Below are 22,096 nucleotides of genomic sequence, written 5' to 3'. Positions count from 1 at the left end.
TTAGAAAATGATGTCTTATAGAAATAATACAATATATTTTCTTGGAATGCACTTTCGAATCGAAGCATGGAGTAAGGCTGCAGCTATCGATCATTTAGGTAATCGATTAATCGATTACGGACATTTATTGAGTTACAGAATCAATTTTAGGACATGTAAAACAAAAAAGTGTTTATGTTTGGCTTGCTAAAATGACAAAATCCACTTTCAAAACAACAATAAATGTGACTGCAAAATAAAATTCATGAGTGTTCTTCATACTATGCAGAATTGCACATATCACAAGAGCAATAAATGCATTAAAAAATTAAAATACCTGAGCTTACCCTCAAACAATATAAAAACAAATAAATAAATGAGGCTCAAAGTACTGTACAAAAAAGAACAAGTGGTTAACTTGCATAGTAAAAGTCAGCTAGCTTGAATGCTATACAATGCTAACGTTAAAAATAAATAAATAAATAAAAATAACAACACTCTTAACAAATTGTTCAAACACATACTCCCACAAAAGACTGCTAAATATACTTCTAAACTAAATAACGAATATTTAAACAAACATATTAGCTCAAACAAAAACATACCATATGTTGATCTGAACACATGGAGCAGCTGTGTTCAGCCATATTAAACACGTTATGGCATATTCACTGCTGCCACTAGAGGGCAGTGTATCCACCCAAATCAATACAACTAAATACACTTTCAAAACAAACATTACAATGTCACTCTAATTAAACGAATCCTCGAAGCAGCCAAATTTTGATTCTAATCGAATTACTCGAGTTAATCGATTAATCGTTGCAGCAGTAGTATGGAGACACACATCTACAGTTGCAGAGATATTCCTCCTGTCCACATTGCATACTTTAAGTGCAAGTTTCAACCAAGTAAAAGAAACAACAATCCCACGGGAAGCTATTGACCACATCCCCATTCGCCGATTGCCTATTTGCAACCAACCTATATTCTGTTTGCGTCATGTTGTTTCAAGGTTATGTCAATTTGCAAAAAAGTGAAAAAAATAGCTCTTATTTTGCCCAAGGCTACTAACACTACTGTCTGTACTGATACCATCCCTTTGGACAGCGTGACTCATTCATTATTAGCAACAAGCCCCTTCCATCAGCTACAGTGCTAGCCAAAAGTATTAGCACTCCTGCAATTCTGTCAGCTCATGCTCAATTTCTCCCAGAAAATGATTGCGATTACAGATGCTTTGGTAATAATATCTTCATTCATTTCGCTGGCAATGATAAAACACAAAAGAGAATGGGGGGAGAAAAAATTAAATCATTATCATTTTACACAAAACTCCAAAAATGGGCCGGACAAAAGTATTGGCACCCTTTGAAAAATCACGTGATGCTTCTCTAATTTGTGTAATTAACAGCACCTGTTACTTAATTATGGCGCATAACAGATGGTGGCAATAACTAAATCACACTTACAGCCAGTTAAAATGGATTAAAGTTGACTCAGCCTCTACCCTGTGTCCTTGTGTGTGACACCTTTAGCATGGAGAAAAGAAAAAAGACCAAAGAACTTGAGAAGCAAAATTGTGAGGAAGCACGGGAAATCTCAAGGCTTCAAATCCATTTCCATATATCTGAATGTTACTGTGTCTACCGTGCGCAGTGTCATCAATAAGTGTAAAGCCCATGGCACTGTGGCTAACCTCCCTAGATGTGGACGGAAAAGAAAAATGAACGAGAGATTTCAACGAAAGCTTGTGGTAATGGTGGATAGAGAACCTCGACTAACATCCAAACAAGTTCAATCTGTCCTTCAGTCCGAGGGTACAACAATATAAACCCGTACTATTTGTCGGCGTCTGAATGAAAAGGGACTCTATGGTAGGATACTAAGGACACATAAAAAGGGAGGCTGGAGTTTGCCAAAACTTACCTGAGAAAGCCAAAAACGTTTTGGAAGAATGTTCTCTGGGCAGATGTGTTAGGTTTTGTGTTGGTTTTCTCCTAGTGTGACTTGTCCCTGTGATTTCACCTGTTGTTCCTGCCCCTAGTGTGTCCTCCAATCTGCATCCTCCTGTGTTACCCAGCTGTTCCTCGTTGTCTCGTTACCCCTTGTCTGCGTGTGTGTATACAGTATAAGCTCCCAGTTTCTTTTCACTCCTTGTTGTGTCATTGTCAATGTTCATGTCCACGTTCTGGTCAGCATTATTCTAGTCTATCCAAGCCCTTGTGTTCCAAGTAAGTTTTTTGAAAACCAGTCTTTTGTTAGTGACAGTTTTGTTTTCTTGGACCACAGCCTTTGTTTTGTACTTTGTTTTTATTTTTGGTTTTAATTAAATCATTTTTGCACCGTTCATCTGCCTCGCCTCCCTTTCCCTGCATTTGGGTCCACCTGCCTGCCCTTCGTTTCCTGACAAGATGAGACAAAAGTAGGGCTGTCAAAATTATCGCGTTAACGGGCGGTAATTAATTTTTTAAATTAATCACGTTAAAATATGACACAATTAACGCACATGCACCGCTCAAACAGATTAAAATGACAGCACAGTGCAATGCCAACTTGTTACTTGTGTTTTTTGGAGTTTTGTCGCCCTCTGCTGGCGCTTGGGTGCGACTGATTTTATGGGCTTAAGCACCCATGAGCATTGTGTAATTATTGACATCAACAATGGCGGGCTACTTGTTTATTATTTGATTGAAAATTTTACAAATTTTATTAAAACGAAAACATTAAGAGGGGTTTTAATATAAAATTTCTCTAACTTGTACTAACATTTATCTTTTAAGAACTACAAGTCTTTCTATTCGTGGATCGCTTGAACAGAATGTTAATCATGTTAATGCCATCTTGTTGATTTATTGTTATAATAAACAAATACAGTACTTATGTACCGTATGTTCAATGTATGTATCCATCTTGTCTTATCTTTCCATTCCAACAATAATTTACAGAAAAACATGGCATATTTTATAGATGGTTTGAATTGCTATTAATTACGATTAATTAATTTTTAAGTTGTAATTAACTCAAAAAATGTAATTGTTTCACAGCCCTAGACAAAAGTAGAGCTTTTTGGGAAAAGGCATCAACATAACGTTTACAGGAAAAAACAACAAACACTGTCCCCACAATCAAACATTGCGAAGGTTCCCTGATGTTTTGGGGTTGCTTTACTGCCTCTGGCACTGAACTACTTGACCGGATGCATGGCATTATGAAGTCTGAAGACTACCAACAAAGTTTGCAGCATAATGTAGGGCCCATTGTGAGAAAGGTGGGTCTCTCTTAGAGGTCATGGGTCCTTCCAGCTGGACAATGGCCCGAAACACACTTCAAAATACACTAGAAAATAGTTTGAGAGAAAGCACTGGAGACTTCTAAAGTGGCCAGCAATGAGTCCAGACCTGAATCCCATAGAACACCTGTTGAGAGATCTGAAAATGGCAGTTTGGAGAAGGCACCCTTCAAATCTCAGAGACCTGGAGCAGTTGGCCAAACAAGAATGGTCTAAAATTCCAGTAGAGCATTGTAAGAAACTCACTGATGGATACCGGAAGCGATTGTTCTCAATTATTTTGTCTAAAGGTTGTGCTACCAAGTATTAGGCAGAGGGTGCCAATGCTTTTGTCCGTCCCATTTTTGGAGTTTTGTGTAAAATGATAATGATTCAAATTTTTTCATCCTCTTTTGTGTTTTTTCATTGCTAGCAAAATAAATAAGATATTACTACCAAAGCATTTGTAATTGCAATCATTTTCTGGGAGAAATTGAGCATTATCTGACAGAATTGCAGGGGTGCCAATACTTTTGGCCAGCAATGTAGCTGCTCTTGAACCCAGGATGGACTCTGGAGTAGGCTCAGACTTGGAGTTTTTACATTAAAAGAATTCCAAGATAAATCCAAGGCTGCAATTCAAAGTCGAACCATCTACATTGATCGCCCTTAAATTAATTGGTGTCTGTGAATTTATTAACGTCATGAAAGTGGAATTCCAATATTTCACCTCGTATGACTATAAAAAACCAGCATTGCTTTGATGTGTCGGGAGTATAAATCAATGAATAGTTCGGTCAATAATTCCTGCTCATCATCATTACCTTCCAGCTGCCAGCAGCCAGGTTCTGCAGGGCTCCAGCTGCTCCCTCTAGTGTATCCGGATTGGAGCATTCAGACAGAAGGGTGAGGTAGGGTTTAACAATTGTTGGGTGCCAGAGCATCTGAACCCCTTTGGGTGGATCCACTGTGTCTGGAAAGGGGCCGACGCCATCCCACTTGAAGAGAGAAGAAAGAACAGCATAAGGTTGCCACAAGGAAATAGAGGACTATTGAAAGCGGATGTTCTGAATTATGGGCTTAATCTTCGAGTTAGCGGGGGTTTAATTAGTCGGTAGAGTTGATTTCAACAAATTCCCTGCAGTTTGTCAGTTATTTGTAAGTTTCAAGTCTCCGGAGTGGCTAAGCTAGCGAGAGTCAATGATCCCATCTTAGCATGTCAATAAAAAACGATATTAACAGATCAAACATAGTCAAGTAAATGGTAAGTTTTCATAACATTATCCTGAAAACATAGCCAGCACTATTGATTGCATGGGTCATCTGTGATTGGGTTAGGGTTAGGGTCATACAGTATGTTGCTTTTTATTGGCATTTTAAGATGGGACTATTGACTTGGCTAGCTTAGCCCCTCCAGAGCCCTAAAAAATTCAAATAACTGACAAACTGCACTCCTTATTGAAATCAACTCCACCGACTAATTAGGTTACTAAGCAACCAAACTGGATGTAGCCTGGTGCCTTTTCCATCTGGCATAAAATTTGAGGAGTTCATGTTATAACCTGAAAAATATTTAGTTATAATTATAAAATGTTCATGTAGTTAAACGATACCTTTTGCCCAAATGTGTGATACTGAGTGTGTGGCAGCAATATTGATAACTGATATCCCAATGTTGTCCCAACTCCAAAAATCCGATACTGATATCAGTCCGATACCAATATATGCGGTTGTGGACTTAACATATTAAGGCTAATTATTTACTGTATTTTTTTGCCACGCATTGCTGGTCCGTGAAAAAAAAATGCCCTCATCAAACCGGTCCGTGGTGCAAAAAAAGGCAGCACGTCTGAGAACGAAAAGGGGGATTTTTGTATATGGTAAAAAGGCTTTTGGCAGATGGCAGTTTTTTGGTATATGGCTTTTGGCATATGAAATTTTTTGGCATATGGCAAAATGCTTTTTGGCATCTGACAGATTTTGGCAGACGGCAGTTCTTTTTGGTATATGGCAAAATGGATTTGGCATATGGCAAAATGTTTTTGACATATGGCATTTTTTTGGTATATGGCAAAATGTTTTTTGGCATATGCCATTTCTTTGGTATATGGCTTTTTGGTATTTGGCAAAATGTTTTTTGGCATATGCCATTTTTTTGGTATATGGCTTTTTGGCATATGGCAAAATGCTTTTTGGCACATGACAGTTTTTTGGCATATGGCGGTTCTTTTTGGTATATTGCAAAATGGATTTTCATATGCCAAATTGTTTTTTGGCATATGCCATTTTTTTAGGATATGGCAAAATGTTTTTTGGCATATGCCATTTTTTTGGTATATGACGTTTTGGTATATGGCAAAATGGATTTGGCATATGACAGTTTTTGGCATATGGCAGTGCGTTTTTGGTATATAGCAGTCCGTTTTTGGTATATGGCAAAATGGGTTTGGCATATGGTATTTTTTTGGTATATGGCAAAATGTTTTTTGGCATATGCCATTTTTTTGGTATATGGCTTTTTGGTATATGGCAAAATGGATTTGGCATATGGCTTTTTGGTATATGGCAAAATGGATTTGGCATATGACAGTTTTTGGCATATGGCAGTGCGTTAGGGTTAGGGTTTAGGATATGACAAAATGTTTTTTGGCATATGCCATTTTTTTGGTATATGACTTTTTGGTATATGGCAAAATGGATTTGGCATATGACAGTTTTTGGCATATGGCAGTGCGTTTTTGGTATATGGCAGTCCGTTTTTGGTATATGGCAAAATGGGTTTGGCATATGGTATTTTTTTGGTATATGGCAAAATGTTTTTGGACATATGCCATTTTTTGGTATATGGCTTTTTTTGCCAAATTGCAAAATGGCTTTTTGGTATATGGCAAAATGGATTTGGCATATGGCAAAATGTTTTTGACATATGGCATTTTTTTGGTATATGACAAAATAGATTTGGCATATGGCAGTTTTTTTTTCTTGGCATATGGCATTTTTGGCAGGCCATCCACGACTCAATTTCCCACTCATTTTCAATGGCAGAAAAACATGTGGTTGTGAATTTTGACCATAAACTTACCATTACAGCGCATTGACATTCAACTGCCACCCAAGTAAGGTCATGCAATTGATAACCATGCACGTCCAAATTTCCTATTATTTTTCACGGCAGGAAAACGTGTCGTTCTGATTTCTGTTACTACAAAAAAAAAAAAAAAAAAAAAAAAAAAACTGCCACATGCCAAAAAATGCCATATAACCAACAAAAAATGCCATATGCCAAAAGCCATTTTGCCATATACAAAAAAATACCATATGCCAAAACCCATTTTGCCATAAACCCCACAAAAATGACCATATGCCTAAAGCCATTTTGCCATATACCAAAAAAAATACCATATGTCGAAAGCCATTTTGCCACAAAGCCCCAAAAATGTCATATGCCAAAAGCCATTTTGCCATGTACCAAAAAAATACCATAGCCATTTAGCCATACACACACACACACACACACACACACACACACACACACACACACACACACACACACACACACACACACACACACACACACACACACACACACACACACACACACACACACAAAAAAGCCATATAACAAAAGCCATTTCGCCCCATGTAAAATACAACTTTTCGTTCTCGCTGTCTCTCAAAAAAGGTTGTACATCACTGTCCTAAAGCGCAATTTTGAATACAGGCCAAAGTTTCCACAATAATGAAGAAAAATTCTGTCCTTGGCAATTCAAAAGGAACTCTTGTGTAGCTTTGTCGCCGTTTTAGTAAATAAAACCTTTCTTAACTTCCTTTTCTTAAAGGTGGAATACAATTTCTCTTTTTGAGAGCAAATAACAAGCTGAAAAGCAAGTTTTAAGTAAATGTGCCCTGACAACTTGATTTGTTTTTACGAAGACTAATGAAATGGAAAAGCAAACAAACAAAAGGACTCGATAAAATTGCAGCTTTCACAGCGCCACAACTACTCACTATTGAAGAAATAAACCTCAAGCGCTTGAACTGACACCTCTCATCCTTTTGTTCAGGCACATTGCCTGTAATCCTCCCAATAAACTCCCTCCACCTCCTTCTTTCTTTTCCATCTTCCTCATTTGCTTGTCTTCCAGTGCTTATTATTAAGATTGTGCCCCTCTTTCTCCCTCTCAATAGGATTCTAACTCTCTGGATAGTTCAGCGCAAATCCTTTCAATAAAGTATCTTTCCCTGTTTTCTGATTCTATTTCCATCCTTCTCCCTCCTCTTAGCGGTTTTTTTCTCCCCATCGACCTTCTCGTTCCGCTCAACTGCTCCCCCCCTACCCACTTCATGGTAAACGAGGCAAGTTTGCACTTGAGCTCGTGCGCATGCTTGGTTTACATAAATTCTCTGATGACAAAATCAAACACTTGATAGTTTGAAGACCGTGCACAGAACAACTTATCGCCTATATTTGTTGCGAGTAGACCTCCTAGCGAATGCAAAAAGAAATATTTGTTGCAGTTCACCCCAAAGGTAGGAAAAAACTAGAGCTCAAGGTTCCTTCCGAGGTTATTATTATTGTTAAAGTGCCCATGAAAGCAAAAAGCATGTTTATTTCATATTTCGCACTGTATTTTATGCTCCTGAATGAAATGGACCGCTTGGATGTGTGTGGGAGCGATCGATATATTTTAGGGCTGTCAAACGATTAAAACTTTGAATCGAGTTAATTGCAGCTTAATTAATCGTAATTAATCGCAATTCAAACCATCTATAAAATATGCCATATTTTTCTGTAAATTATTGTTGGAATGGAAAGACAAGACGGATATATACATTCAACATATGGTACATAAGTACTGTATTTGTTTATTATAACAATAAATCCAAAGGTTGGCATTAACATTATTAACATTCTCTTAAAGCGATCCATGGATAGAAAGACTTGTAGTTCTTAAAAGATAAATGTTAGTACAAGTTATAGAAATTTTGTTGTTTTCGTTTTATTAAAATTTGTACAATTTTCAATCAAAAAATAAACTAGTAGCTCGCCATTGTTGATGTCAATTAGGGCTGCAGCTATCGATTATTTTAGTAGTCGAATAATCGATGAAGTAGTTTCTCGAATAATCGAGTAATCGGATAAGTAACATGAAGAATCAAAATACCTGAGCTGAGCCTCGAACGGTAAAAAAACAAATAAGGCTCTATGTACAACAAAAGAACAATTAGCTAACTTACATTGCAAAAGTCAGCTAGCTTAAATGCTATAAAACGTTAACTTTTTCTTTTTTACAATGCTCTTAACAAATGGTTCAGACACATATTCCCACAAAAATGGCTAAATACCCATAAACTAAATTAGGAATGCATTAAAAAAAAACTAGTGCAAGCAAAAACTTAGCTTATGTTGGTCTTATCATGGAGCAGCTGGATTCAGCCATGTGAAATGAGGCAGGCTAGAGGGCAGTGTATCCACTCAAATCAATAAAACTGATTGCAAACATTTTCAAAATAAACCATGACAACGCCACAATAAATAAACGAATACTCGAAGCAGCAAAATTTAATTTGAATCTTTTTTTTTCTCATCGAATACTCGAGTTAATCGATTAATCGTTGCAGCACTAATGTCAATAATTACACCATGCTCACTCATTGTGCTTAAACCCATAAAAATCATTGGGACCCAAGCGCCAGCAGAGGGTGCCAAACACAAAAAAACAAGTAACAAGCGGACATTACACTGCTGTCATTTTAATCTGTTTGAGCAGGGCATGTGCGTTAATTGCATCAAATATTTTAACGTGATTAATTAAAAAAATCAATTAACACCCGTTAACGCGATCATTTTGACAGCCCTAATATATTTATTCAATTTTTTTTAATCCCGCGCCATGAAAATGAGTGACTTCCTGGATTGACGAAGACTGCGAATGTGACGTCATCGGGATAATCATCTTCAGTATACAGCTAATACTACAGTATGCAGAACGATTGCGGATTCAGCCTATTTTGCGGATTATTTCGTTTATTTTTGCATCACGCCAGTCCTATGTGCTGCAGGTTTTTGTTGCCGCACCAGGAAGAGGCGCGCGAGCCTTTTTGGGTTTTAAAAATTTCCCGTTCACCGCGGATAATGGCCTAAACAAGTCCGACAACTGTGGGACCATTGTGAAGTAAGTAAGCTACATTATGTCAAATACTGATATCATGGCACACATTGTAATGAGGAGATGGCTTGCATTTTGTGTCCACCGAGAAAGCCACATGGCCGACGATAAAGGCGTGCCTGCCGAGAATGCGCTTTCCTCAGCTTGGCTACGAGCAGCGCCCCGCTCCGACGTCGGCCGGTTTGGATGGACGATCTAGCCTGCTCGGTCCTATTGGCGTGCCCGTCGAGAACGCGCTTTCCTCGGCTTGGCCACGAGCAGCGCCCCGCTCTGACGTCGGCCGGTTTGTCTGGCGGTCTTCTTCAGCTGCTTCCCTGGCAAACGAGCTCTCCTGCCCGCACCAGGGGAAGGACGAGCTGTAACTTGCTCGCCGCCCTTGCCGCTCGGTAAAGACAATCGACAACCCCGCTGCCGTGTGAGATGATCCGGGCTAGTTTTGTGCGATTTTTCGCTTCGAAACTAGGAAACGTCGCTCGGTTCGGGTTATCATGTTGGCTAGCTGTCACAACTCCTGTTTTTTTTACGCTCTCCGAAGCCGGGGCAGGGAAATGACAAAGGCCGGACTAACTCTGGTGGCATAAAATATCGTTTAGGAGGTGCAAGAAGTCGACCATTATGGAGCAATTTTGCTATGTTCTACTGGGGTCACGATTTTATCTGATTTAGAATTCCACCCATTGAGGGGGAAGATTCAGAGCGAGGAAAATACGACACAGAACAGCAAAATGTCATGATTGTTTGAATCTCTCTACTCCAATATTTTTACAGGATATTCTTTTTATCCAAGTATTTTCCCCAATTGCTAAATAAATGGCATGGTCATGACAAATAACAGTCTTGTGCTGAATGGAATATGAAATAATAAAAATGCATTTATTCAGGACAGCATGGCAAAAAAAACTCCATGATGGTCAAAACTGTCGACTTCACCTTTACTGTCGCACCTCCCGAACGATATTTTATGACACCTAAATCGGACATACAGTACTGTGCAAGTTTTAGGCTATATTATGTATATACAGGATATACTGTATCTATATATTTTCCCCAAGTGGAAGCTTCCATGATCCTAATAAATTTAATAATTAAAAAAATATATATACAGTACTGTGCAAAAGTTTTAGGCAGGTGTCCTGCCTAAAACTTTTGCACAGTACTGTATGTCATTTCCCATCCCTGGCTTCGGAGAATGTAAACAAACCAAGAGGCGTGACAGGTAGCCGACATGCTAACCCGAACGGAGTGCTGTTTCAAAGTCTTCGAAGCGGAAAATCTCACATAACTAGCCTGGATTATTTGACATGACGACTGGATTGTCGATTGTCTTCGCGGATCGGTAAACCACCCGGCGGGGAGCAATTTACAGTTTGCTCCCCGGAGGAGGGCGGCTGCAGTTGTTGTGCAGCTAACGTGCAGCTAATTTGCACGAGGAGAGCTTTTTACATGCCTATCAATGATCAAACGTAAGTAGTCCTTTATTCAAAGAAAGTTTGTAGTGTTTACTTTGTAATAGCTGTATTAATATTTGACATAATACTAAACAAGATATTTACTCACTTCCTTGTAAGTCCAATGGTCCCACAGTAGTCCGGCTTGTTTTGGCCAATATCCACGGTGAATGGGAACCTTTTGAAACTCCAAAAAGGCGCATACGCCTCTCCCTCACACAGAATGATTTTTCTGCAGCCGTTTGGCTGGCGTGATGAGAAAAATAAACGTATTAATCCGCAAAATCGGCTGAATCCTTCGTCCTCATACATAAAAGTACAGCTGGAAAGTGAAGAGGACGACTTCAACCGTACACGTCACAGCGCCCTCCTCCTCAATGCAAGACCGAAGCCGGAAGTCACTCATAAACACTATTTTCCAGCTCTGTCCTTCATCTCACCCTTCTGTCAGACCCTCTACTCCCCTAACCACACCCACTTCATGCCCGCAAACTGGGCCCCTTAGAGGCCCAGGCCCGGTTGCGGTCGCACCCCCAGCACCTCCCTAAGTCCCACCCCTGATTATAACGTTCCTTCGCACCAAAGTCATCCAAACATGCGTTTTCAGATCCGTATTTGTACAGTGAAGGACAGAAAATTATTTCCCTGCATTTGTAAGCATTTTTATAATGGTCCAAAATCTTCGTAAGATCAATAATTAGCACCTTAGTGGGTCTGGTTCAACTGCTTATTGATTCACTCATAAAGACTTTAGTCTTTATAGTGTTTTTTTTTTCCCTTAATTTTTTTTCTGACAGTTGTAGCAGAAAAATATGTGTGTTTACGTGGTTGCATCAGTTTATTAGGAGTATTTAGGTTTACTTCAAGATCCCACGCTGCTCCTTGACATTGCTGTCAGAGACTCTAATAAATCATTAAAGGGACTACATTAACATCTCGGTGCCACCGCCTACTCCCGTCTGTCGCTGCCTGTCTGTCTCTTTACTATTACCTCATTTTCTTCTCTCTACTATCGATTATTATCTAGTGAATGTAAAATCACGACTCTGTTGTAGCTAGCTTTTTATTCGAATCTAAGACTATGCAAGCGTAACAAATGTGGACAGTAAGTGAAAGAAAATCAATTGGTTGGAATCATTGGGGTGTCATTTCCTTTACTTCTTGTGTAAAGTATATAGACGTAGGAGACAAAATAACTAGCTCATTTGTAAGAGAAATGGTGTGATATCCTCCACTTGGCAATGCAGAGTCGATCCGGCGCTCATACATTACAACCGACCTCGGCAGTGACAGATCAATAGGGAATGACTTTAAGACTTAAAGGTCACACACTTGCCACTTCGGAACAGGTACATTTGGTTCTGACATTTTATCTCGCCGGAGTTAAGCAAACTTTAGCTTATTAGCTTGAAAAAGGAAGGAGAGTTTACAGAAAGGACTCAACTTTTGACAAAATCTAGCTTTCAAAGAGTCTCACTAATATGAAGTGTCACAAGAGAATGAGAACGTTGCCTGCCTCATTATTAAGGAGGCTAACATATTTAAGTTGACAGAGTACTTTGTGATCTAATGTCGACTACTGACACCGCGTTCCTGCTTCATCATGAAAACCGGGCTTCTACAATTTGGACCCATGTCTGTCACGACACCATTTGGCAACAAATGAAAGGAAAATAAGAAAAGAACTTAAAGTGCTGGGCTGAACCGTCATCACAAATTAACCTGAATGAGCTCCGACCGGACTGGATTTCTCAAAAGAGAACTAGTGTTCCCTCAATTGCATTTAATATGCAGAATCAAATAGATTTCTTGCAATTACCGTATTTTCCGCACTATAAGGTGCACCTAAAAGCCTTCCAAAGCGACAGTTCGCCTTATAATTAGATGCGTCTTAACAAACAAAAGTCTTGTCGCTTATCCATTTTGGAGAAACAATTGCTAATAACCTGACTTTTAATTAGGGTTGTTCCGATCATGTTTTTTTGCTCCCGATCCGATCCCGATCGTTTTAGTTTGAGTATCTGCCGATCCCGATATTTCCCGATCCGATTGCTTTTTTTTTTTCGCTCCCGACTCAATTCCAATCATTCCCGATAATTTTTCCCGATCATATACATTTTGGCAATGCATTAAGAAAAAAATGAATAAAACTCGGACAAACATATACATTCAACATACAGTACACAAGTATTGTATTTGTCTATTATGACAATAAATGCTCAAGATGGCATTTACATTATCAACATTCTTTCTGTGAGAGGGATCCACCGATAGAAAGACTTGTAATTCTTAAAGGATAAATGTGACTTTGTATATTGTGACTAAATATTGCAATCTAGTGTATTTGTTGAGCTTTCAGTAAATGATACTGTAGCCATTTAACTGTTCTGCCCAAATGCATGATGGGAAGTGCAACCATGACTGTGCGTAGTGGCACCAATTGATATATCTTCTCTGTGTTGGGAAATAACATAGGGTGTTAAGAAAAAGATCAATTACTACCTTGCTTCCTCACATTGCTTTCCACAATATTTTTAGTCGTAGGGAGAGGGATTGTAAGGCATTAGCCAATTATAAAAAGGCTCCAAAGGCTGCCAAAATTCACTCTACTCATTTTACACTGCCTTTTAGCTCTCTATATAGGTAAAACGGCACCATTATAGATTGAACGCGACAATGCGTGAGTGGGTCGTGCAGCGTATGGGTTAACTGCGTTAAATATTTTAACGTGATTAATTTTTTAAAAATGAATTAACGCGATCAATTTGATAGCCCTACTTTAAGCCAAAACTAAAGACTCTAGATGAGTGTAAGACATTTTGTCTGTAACGTTAAATACAATTAGAAAACGATTTAATTAAAAAAATATATATATTAAAAAAAGTCATGTACGATATTTTTTTGCCGATTCCGATACTTTGAAAATGACGTGATCCGACCCGGTCATCTTTACTTTTAATATTCAATTGGTTTCAGAAACGGCTTATATGAAAGCTAAGACCCTCCCAAATGATGTTGAATGTACAAAAGCTTATATGAAAGCTAAGACCCTCCCAAATGATGTTGAATGTACAAAAATATATTTGTTTCACTGAAAAAAGATTGATCATTTAACTCATTTGCTCCCAAAACATATAAATACGTTGTATTTTTAAATGCTTCATTGTCCCAAAAACGTATTTATACGTCTTTTGCGTTTTTAATTTTTTTTTTTTACAAGAAGCATCTAGAGCTTTAGATCTATCTGAGAAACAAAGAACAAAGCTCAAAACGCATTTTAAAGCAATAAAACTCACCACTGGAGGGCAGTAGCGCATTTTGTAAGACCCGCAACCCGATTCAACAGCGGTGAACAGCCGGGCAGCACGGTCGGAGCGCTGGCGGCATGATGCCAGGCGGCGGACGACCGAGCAAAACAACCCAGAGGACGCCTGAGATGCCAGGCGCTGGACGACCGAGCAAAACGACTGAGACCACTAGTGCAGCGGGCTCGCCGAGCAGACCCCGCAGAGACTAAAAAATAATCAATTTTTGTGAGACAGACAACGATGGGGGAAAAGTTGGCGTCATCTCGGCGACAACTGCATTATCTCTCTGTAGTCATGAGTAAATAAATTGTTACTTTGCTATCAAAAGCTCTATTTGTCTTGTTGTTTATGATATTTTGTAAAAGGAAAACATTATTCAGATGTTTGGGATGTAACCAGCAAAAAATAGACGTGTTAAAGTCGAAGTTGTGTTTGAAATTTTTGCGTTTACAAAAAGCTCATTTTCTCCGTTTTTTAATCAGAAACTGGAAAATTGCTCAAACTATGCTATTTTCTAATGCTGATTTCTAAAGAATGGAAAAAGATAAGAACTTACATTTTTTCTGCTGAAAGAAGAGAGTCTAATCTTTCTTTTGGTGGGTTCCATGTTTATATAGCAATAGAACAGAATTTTCTGTGGGCCTTGCAAAATCAGTCAAAATCCAGTAAAACGGCCAGGAGCGAAGGGCCTTCCTCCAGTGAAAATGGCTGGGAGTGAATGAGTTAATGTTACTCCCACGTTCAAATTGAAAAAGCTGAACAGATGACGTGTTTATGTTGCTATTCATACTCTGGAAGCCTGGCAGCGTAGTCCAGTGACGTCACTGCCCTGCGACGTCAACAACAATGGCCACCTACAAGTTAAACTAATTCTACAAATTGTATAAAAACGAAAACATCAAGAGGTGTTTTCAAACCAAATTATTATAACCTATAACAATGTTTAAGAACTACAAGTCTTTCTATCCGTGGTTCCCTTTAAAATAGGCCCTTCATTGAAGGTTGGTCTTATACTCCGATGCGCCTTTTGAAATTCGCCTCCCCAGACAAGCCGCACGGAAACAGCGAAAGCTGAACAAAGTGCCGCTCTGCCGATGCTGCCTCCGTGCATGCCAACCGGGAAGGCGGAACTTCACGCGTTCATCTCTGCTGTTAACCCTTTCTACTGACTCCATGTTCCAAAAGTTTGAAAAAGACTCGCCGAAACCAGGTTGACAATTTATTCGTCGACAATGGTCAAAAACAAGGCAAAAACAGACGACGGAGGGACAATTCTGAATCCAAAACAAGGCTACATGTTTCCGAGCAGCAAAATCTGTCTTATCTCAGTGTCCAGTGTATTTTAAGTCCGTGGGCCGGCCGAAGGTGTGTCCGGGCGTTGCTTTGGGATCATCCCTCTCTGGCTGGTTTTGGGCTGTTTAGGTTCGTGCGTGAATGGGATGTGGTTCCCACAGCGACCGACGCTGGTCTTGATGTCACAAGCGCCCGCTATCAACTTTGTTATCCGGGCTGGCTCTACTTGTTTTAGGACAAAGAGCGCTTTGTCCTTGCAGAATTGATTTGCAAGTTTTGGTGCGTCAATCTTGCTCGTGACGCATATGTTGGGCTTCTATGATAAGATGTCATTGTGTATCTATGCTGCTTTTCATTAAACAATGGTCTGCTATTTATTTTATATTAGGTGCAGTCCTACAGTAAATATGAGAAATGATACTATTCCCTGGTTAATTATATTACGTGTGTTCGAGTGTTGCAAACAGTTAGATGGTGCCTACGAGAAATGGTACCATTTTTTCCTTTTCCCCCTCAGGAGCCCCGATAAGGGGATTATATTTACTGTGTTAAGGGCACTGAGTGAAGTCTGGCTAAACTATAGTTAGATGAATGTGTTAGACTAATGCAAACAATAATATGGTGTGTGCGAGAACGGTACCTTTTCCCTTCACGCCTTATAGTGCGGAAAATACGGTACATTGAAGTCATGGATAACACTTCATTTGACAGTGGCGTCATATGACCGTCATATTTATGACATGACACAGTCATGACCATTAATGAATGCTTATGACAGATGTCATTAAGTGTCATCCCACAAATGATGTCACTTTTGAATGGATGTAAAAGATAAGGACTGGACAGTTAGTAACAAAATTTGCTTGATGACACTTAATGACATCCGTCGTAAGCATTCATTAATGCTCATGACAGTGTCACGTCATAATTATAACGGTCTTATGACAGTCTTATGACGCCAATGTCAAATAAAGTGTTACCAATTAATGTCTATTCACATTCCCAATCTACCACTATGCCACATTTCGAAAGACGATTTTTTTAGAGCCTCAAATGCATAGTAAAGATTCAGACAGCAGATGAGAGCGACTTAAACTGTTAAGCAAACTAGTTTGCGAGAGGCAAAACACTTTGCGAAGAAATGCATTTTGAAAAGTGCTATGTGGTTAGCATGTTTGCCATACAGTTATGAGATCAAGGGTTCCTGTGTGGAGTTTGCATGTTTCTCCAGGTACTTTGGTGTCCTCCCACATGCATGGTAAGCTGATTAACACTCCAAATTGTCCAAATTAGTATTTTGTGTGTGTCAATGGTTGTTTTGGCTGGCAACCAATTCAAAAAGTACCACGTTTACCACCCAAAGTTAGCTGGGATAGGCTCCAGCACCTCCACGACCCTCATGAAGCGGCCCGTAAGATGTATTTTGAAAGCAAACCAAACTGCAATGCAGACATTTTGAATTCCCGTGATTGCAATTTTACCTGATCGCCAGCCTTCTTTTTCTTCTTCTTCTTTCCCCAACAGCCCGAGCTCTCTCCATCACGACCGTTAGAGTCACAGAGGAGGCCGTCCAGCTCCTCCAAGCCGCTCTGCTGACCGTGTGACGTCTCAGCTGCCAAGCGATAGGACAGGTTCCTCAAGATGCAAACGCAGTTCTCCACAGTCTGAGTTGGAAAATGAGAAAGATGAGAGGACAGATTTAGGAAATGTGCACTTGATGCACTTAAATGAAACGTCACACTCGAGAGCGCAGCTCAAAGTGTGATAAAAAGCGCTTTGTCGCCTACTAGCAGTACTTTTATCCGCATTCCACTCCAGGGGAAACTTGATGGACAGCGTGAGAGGACGGAGAATAGATGTTTTATTAGATCTTATTTTGAAACGAGATCAGAAGAAATTTAGAAAAACGACAGTAATAGGTGAGCTTCACAGCGCAAGTTAATCACCTCAAAGCCGGGAAACGGCTCGTCATGAAGAAGAACTACCAAAAAAAAATCAAGGGCGTAAGTTTGCATAGGGACGGTAGGGACATAACACTAGCAACTTTTTAGGATGCTCAAATTGTCCCCACCAACTTTTAAGCAACCTTAAACATTATGCATTATATAATGAGTTCAGTGATACAGGTAGTTTAGATTGTCTTCCCATATGTTGTAAGGATAAAATTGACCCTACCATTATGAAGTGAATTATTTTCATTATGTTCAAACTTACATTTACCCCTTTTCCCTTGCTGAATGCGCCGGCGCATTTAACCCCCCTCAAATGCATGTTTGATTTGCTGATGACTTGACCCACCCCCAACACACACACACTCACAGAAAGACAGAAATACATGTTGACAACATGCCACCTCCTCTGCAGGGAGAGGAGGGACATTAGAAGTTTTTTCTTTCGGCCAGCAGCAGCCACTGTAAGTAATTAAAAAAGACGCCAATGTTGTGGAGGTGGGAAACACACCACTAATTTTGCTACTGAAAGTCCGACCCGTATCAGAGTTAGCATAAGATAGATGTCAGAAGTATTGGCACCCCTGCAATTGTGTCATATAATGCTCAATTTCTCCCAGACAATGATTGCAATTACAAATGCTTTGGTAGTAATATCTTCATTTATTTAGCTTGCAATAAAAAATAAAAAAAACACAATTAAAAAAATAATAATAATAATTTGAATAATTTAATTAATTATTTAATTTAAATCTTTTTTTTATTAAATCAATATCATTTTACACAGAACTCCAAAAATGGGCCAGACAAAATTATTGGGACCCTTTGAAAAATCAAGTGATGCTTCTCTAACTTGTGTAATTAACAGCACCTGTTACTTACCTGTGGCACATAACAGGTGGTGGCAATAACTAAATCACACTTGCAGACAGTTAAAACGGGTTAAAGTTGACTCAACCTCTGTCCTGTGTCCTTGTGTGTACTACATTAAGCACGGAGACAAGAAAGAAGACCAAAGAACTCTCTGAGGACTTGAGAACCAAATTTGTGAGGAAGCATGGGCAATGCCAAGGCTACAAGTCCATCTCCAAAGACCTGAATGTTCTTGTTTCTACCATGAGCAGTGTCATTAATAAGTGTAAAGCCCATGGCACTGTGGCTAACCTCCCTAGATGTGGACAGAAAAGATAAATTGACGAGAGATTCCAACGAAAATTGTGCGGATGGTGGATAAAGACCCTTGACTAATATCCAAACAAGTTCAAGTAGTCCTGCAGTCCGAGGGTACAACAGTGTCAACTCGTACTATCAGTCGGCATCTGAATGAAAAGGGACTCTATGGCAGGATACCCAGGAAGACCCCATTTCTGACCCAGAGACATAAAAAAGCTAGGCTGGAGTTTGCCAAAACTAATCTCAGAAAGCCAAAAAACGTTTTGGAAGAATGTTCTCTGGTCAGATGAGACAAAAGTACAGATTTTTGGGAAAAGGCATTAACATAGAGTTTACAGGAAGAAAAAAAACGAGGCCTTCAAAGAAAATAACACGGTCCCCACAGTCAAACATAGCTGAGGTTCCCTGATGTTTTGGGGTTGCTTTGCTGCCTCTGGCACTGGACTGTTTGACTGTGTGCATGGCATTATCAAATCTGAAGACTACCAACAAATTTTTCATCATAATGTACAGAAAGCTGGGTCTCCCTCAGAGGTCAATGGTCTTCCAGCAGGACAATGACCCAAAACACACTTGAAAATGTTTTGAGAGAAAGCACTGGAGACTTCTAAAGTGGTCAGCAATGAGTCCAGACCTGAATCCCATGGAACACCAGTGGAGAGTTCTGAAAATGGCAGTTTGGAGGAGGCACCCTTCAAAACTCAAAGACCTGGAGCAGGTGGCCAAAGAAGAATGGTCTAAAATTCCAGCACAGCATTGTAAGAAACTCATTGATGGATACCGGAAGTGGTTGTTCGCAGTTATTTTGTCTAAAGGTTGTCCTACCAAGTCTTACGCTGAGGGTGCCAATACTTTTGTCCGGCCCAGTTTTGTGTAAAATGATAATGATTCAATTTTTGTATTCATTCTCTTTTGTGTTTTTTCATTGCCAGCAAAATAATTGAAGATACTACTACCAAAGCATTTGTAATTGCAATCATTTTCTTGGAGGAATTGAGCATTATCTGACAGAATTGCAGAGGTGCCAATACTTTTGGCCAGCAGTGTAGAAATTTTTATCTAACACGCCCAATGTCCAAATCACAATAACACAACACAAGAGAACAAAAACATAACAATAAAAACAATAAAACAAAAACAAGTGGACTACATCAAACAACACTGGGTTTCCTAGCGACCCACTTTTAAAAGGCACATATACCAGTGCTTCCAAAACCGTGACAAGTAGCGTGCAAAACTGTGCAAAATGTTAGTCAGGCCCAACACATTTTTAGAACCATCCAGACGACCAATAAAATTAAACATGAGTATCCTCAAAACAGATTGAAGGGTATTCATTCGAGCCGCTACAAACATATCTGAAGCACTGCTCCATCTGGGCCTTTTCAACAAGATTCTCAGAGAGTCATTATATGCCACCTGAAGTCTCTGAAAACCTGCTTTGTTATAATAACATCACATAACATTAAACTGTGTGAACTTGCTAACCTGCAAAACTGAAAAGTGTCTTACTGTTTGCGTTTTCTACTGTTAACGTTAATTAAACTGTGAGAAATGTAGTGAACTCTGCTGGAAACTATAGAACCAGAAAAAAATGTGAGCAAGAAGCTGCTTCCAGAGAGATGGGTGCTGCATAACCTCGCAACATACACACCACATAATTTACTATGTACATATATATGGTGGAAAACACTCAGGTGACTTGAAGTTCTGCTCTGATACCCCCAATATGGCCAAATTTCAAAATTGTCCTATATGCATGTGTGATACATCATTGGAAAGCTTAAAATCTCAATTTCCTGGTGGAAGAAAATTTTTGAACAGGAAGGCATTTAAAAAAAAAAAAAAAAAAATTTAAACAGCGAAACTCTAACTGGAGGTGAGCGCACGCGAGAGCATAATTACAGACGCCACGATTTTAACGAGATATTATGCCGTACTTACCACTTTTCGATCTCAAAACTCCATGTAGCATGTGCAAGCGCACAAGCGCTGACGGCGTCAATGGAAATTATTACGGATGCGACTGATCAAGGACAGTATTCTGTTGGAATTTTCTTGGATTTGAAAAAAGCATTTGACACAGTAGATCATAATATATTATTTGATAAATTAGAGCGACTGGGAATTAGAGGAATAGCTCTAGACTGGATACGTAGTTATCTATCTAAAAGGCATCAATATGTGACAATTAGTGGGAAAAGGTCGGAAAAACTTGAAGTTACATGTGGAGTACCTCAAGGCTCTGTCTTGGGACCAAAATTGTTTCTACTATATATAAATGATATATACAAGGTATCCAGCATATTCTTATTTTTGCACCCTGTGAAGGACACTGAGATAAGGCAGCTGGTCGGGACATTGGGAAACAAAGCCTCGACAGACGTGCAAGGCATGGACATGAGGCTTATAAAACTTATAATAGATGACATTCTTCAGCCTTTAACGTATATTTTTTATCTTTCTTTTGAAACTGGAACATTTCCGAATGAAATGAAAATAGCGAAAGTCGTCCCCGTATCTGCGTCCTATATGGTTTACTGGGGACGGGTTTCAATAAGCTTCGGCTTCTCCTGTCAGCCATTTTCTTTTCTGGTTGAATTAATTGTAAACACATATAAATGCTGTATGTTTGTTTGGATTTGTCATGCCTGAAGGGAAAATAAATAAATACATAAATAAATAAATAATAAGGGTCGCGATGCAGAAATCACAGACATCAAGAAGGTCTGTGAGATTTTCATATATTTACCCTTTTTTTCAATTTTTCTTTGTTTGGATCAATTATTTATCATCTAAAATATTGGAGAAAATGCGACAGTAACGAAAAAAAAAAATACAATTAAGCATTAGTCATGAGGTAGAGATCTGTGTCTTTTTTTCCAGACACTGATTTTTTCATTGTGACGTAATTTATTTAAAAGTTTAAAATATGCGAGTGAATAATTTTTAAAGTCATTTTTTAAAAACGAAATATTATTGATTCTAAGCTAAACATGACAGACATTTCGAATAATAAATATAATTACTTACCTTCTTTTTATGGCTAGTTTGAAACAAAAGCGGTTACTCGACGTCTATAAACAGGGTAAAACGGACAAATCCAAAATAGTTCGCGGACTTAATGCGCCATGAATCTGTTATGGCAGCATATAGACAACTTGTTCTATCAAACACAACAGTTCTTTTGGCTTAAAATACAGCAGTTTATTTTTAAAGAGGGGTGCTAGAGCGGAAACTGCTTTTTCAGTCTTGTCTGTGTTTTCCGCCATATATATGGCGAACTAGTTTTAATTTGTTCGTATATATATATATTTTTTGCATGTTGCGAGCTACCCACACTAGCGATGCGATCGACTGGTCGCACCCCTGATTTAGTATATGAATTAATTAGGTTCATATTAGAGATGGCATCCCGATCGATTGGCTCCGATCACGTCATTTTCAAAGTATCGGAATTGACAAAAAAATATCGGACATGCCTTTTTTTAATATACTGTATATG

General features: G+C 39.0%; 1 protein-coding gene across 10 annotated transcripts in view; it reads right to left on the bottom strand.

Moving 5' to 3' along the window:
• Nucleotides 1-22,096, bottom strand: part of ctnnd2a (catenin (cadherin-associated protein), delta 2a) — a 542,938-nt gene that overhangs the window by 76,634 nt on the left and 444,208 nt on the right. For all 10 annotated transcript variants that reach the window (XM_057823756.1, XM_057823762.1, XM_057823757.1 and 7 more), the window contains 2 exons: nucleotides 16,951-17,133; nucleotides 4,075-4,248 (listed from right to left, as the gene is read on the bottom strand). In XM_057823756.1, coding sequence (XP_057679739.1) covers nucleotides 4,075-4,248; nucleotides 16,951-17,133 — 357 coding nt within the window. The remainder of the gene's footprint in view (nucleotides 1-4,074; nucleotides 4,249-16,950; nucleotides 17,134-22,096) is intronic.

Source organism: Corythoichthys intestinalis, chromosome 20 (assembly GCF_030265065.1).
Source record: "Corythoichthys intestinalis isolate RoL2023-P3 chromosome 20, ASM3026506v1, whole genome shotgun sequence".
Taxonomy (NCBI): Eukaryota; Metazoa; Chordata; class Actinopteri; order Syngnathiformes; family Syngnathidae; genus Corythoichthys; species Corythoichthys intestinalis.
Note: the sequence above shows the minus strand (reverse complement) of the source record. Positions and strands in the feature narration are given on the sequence as shown.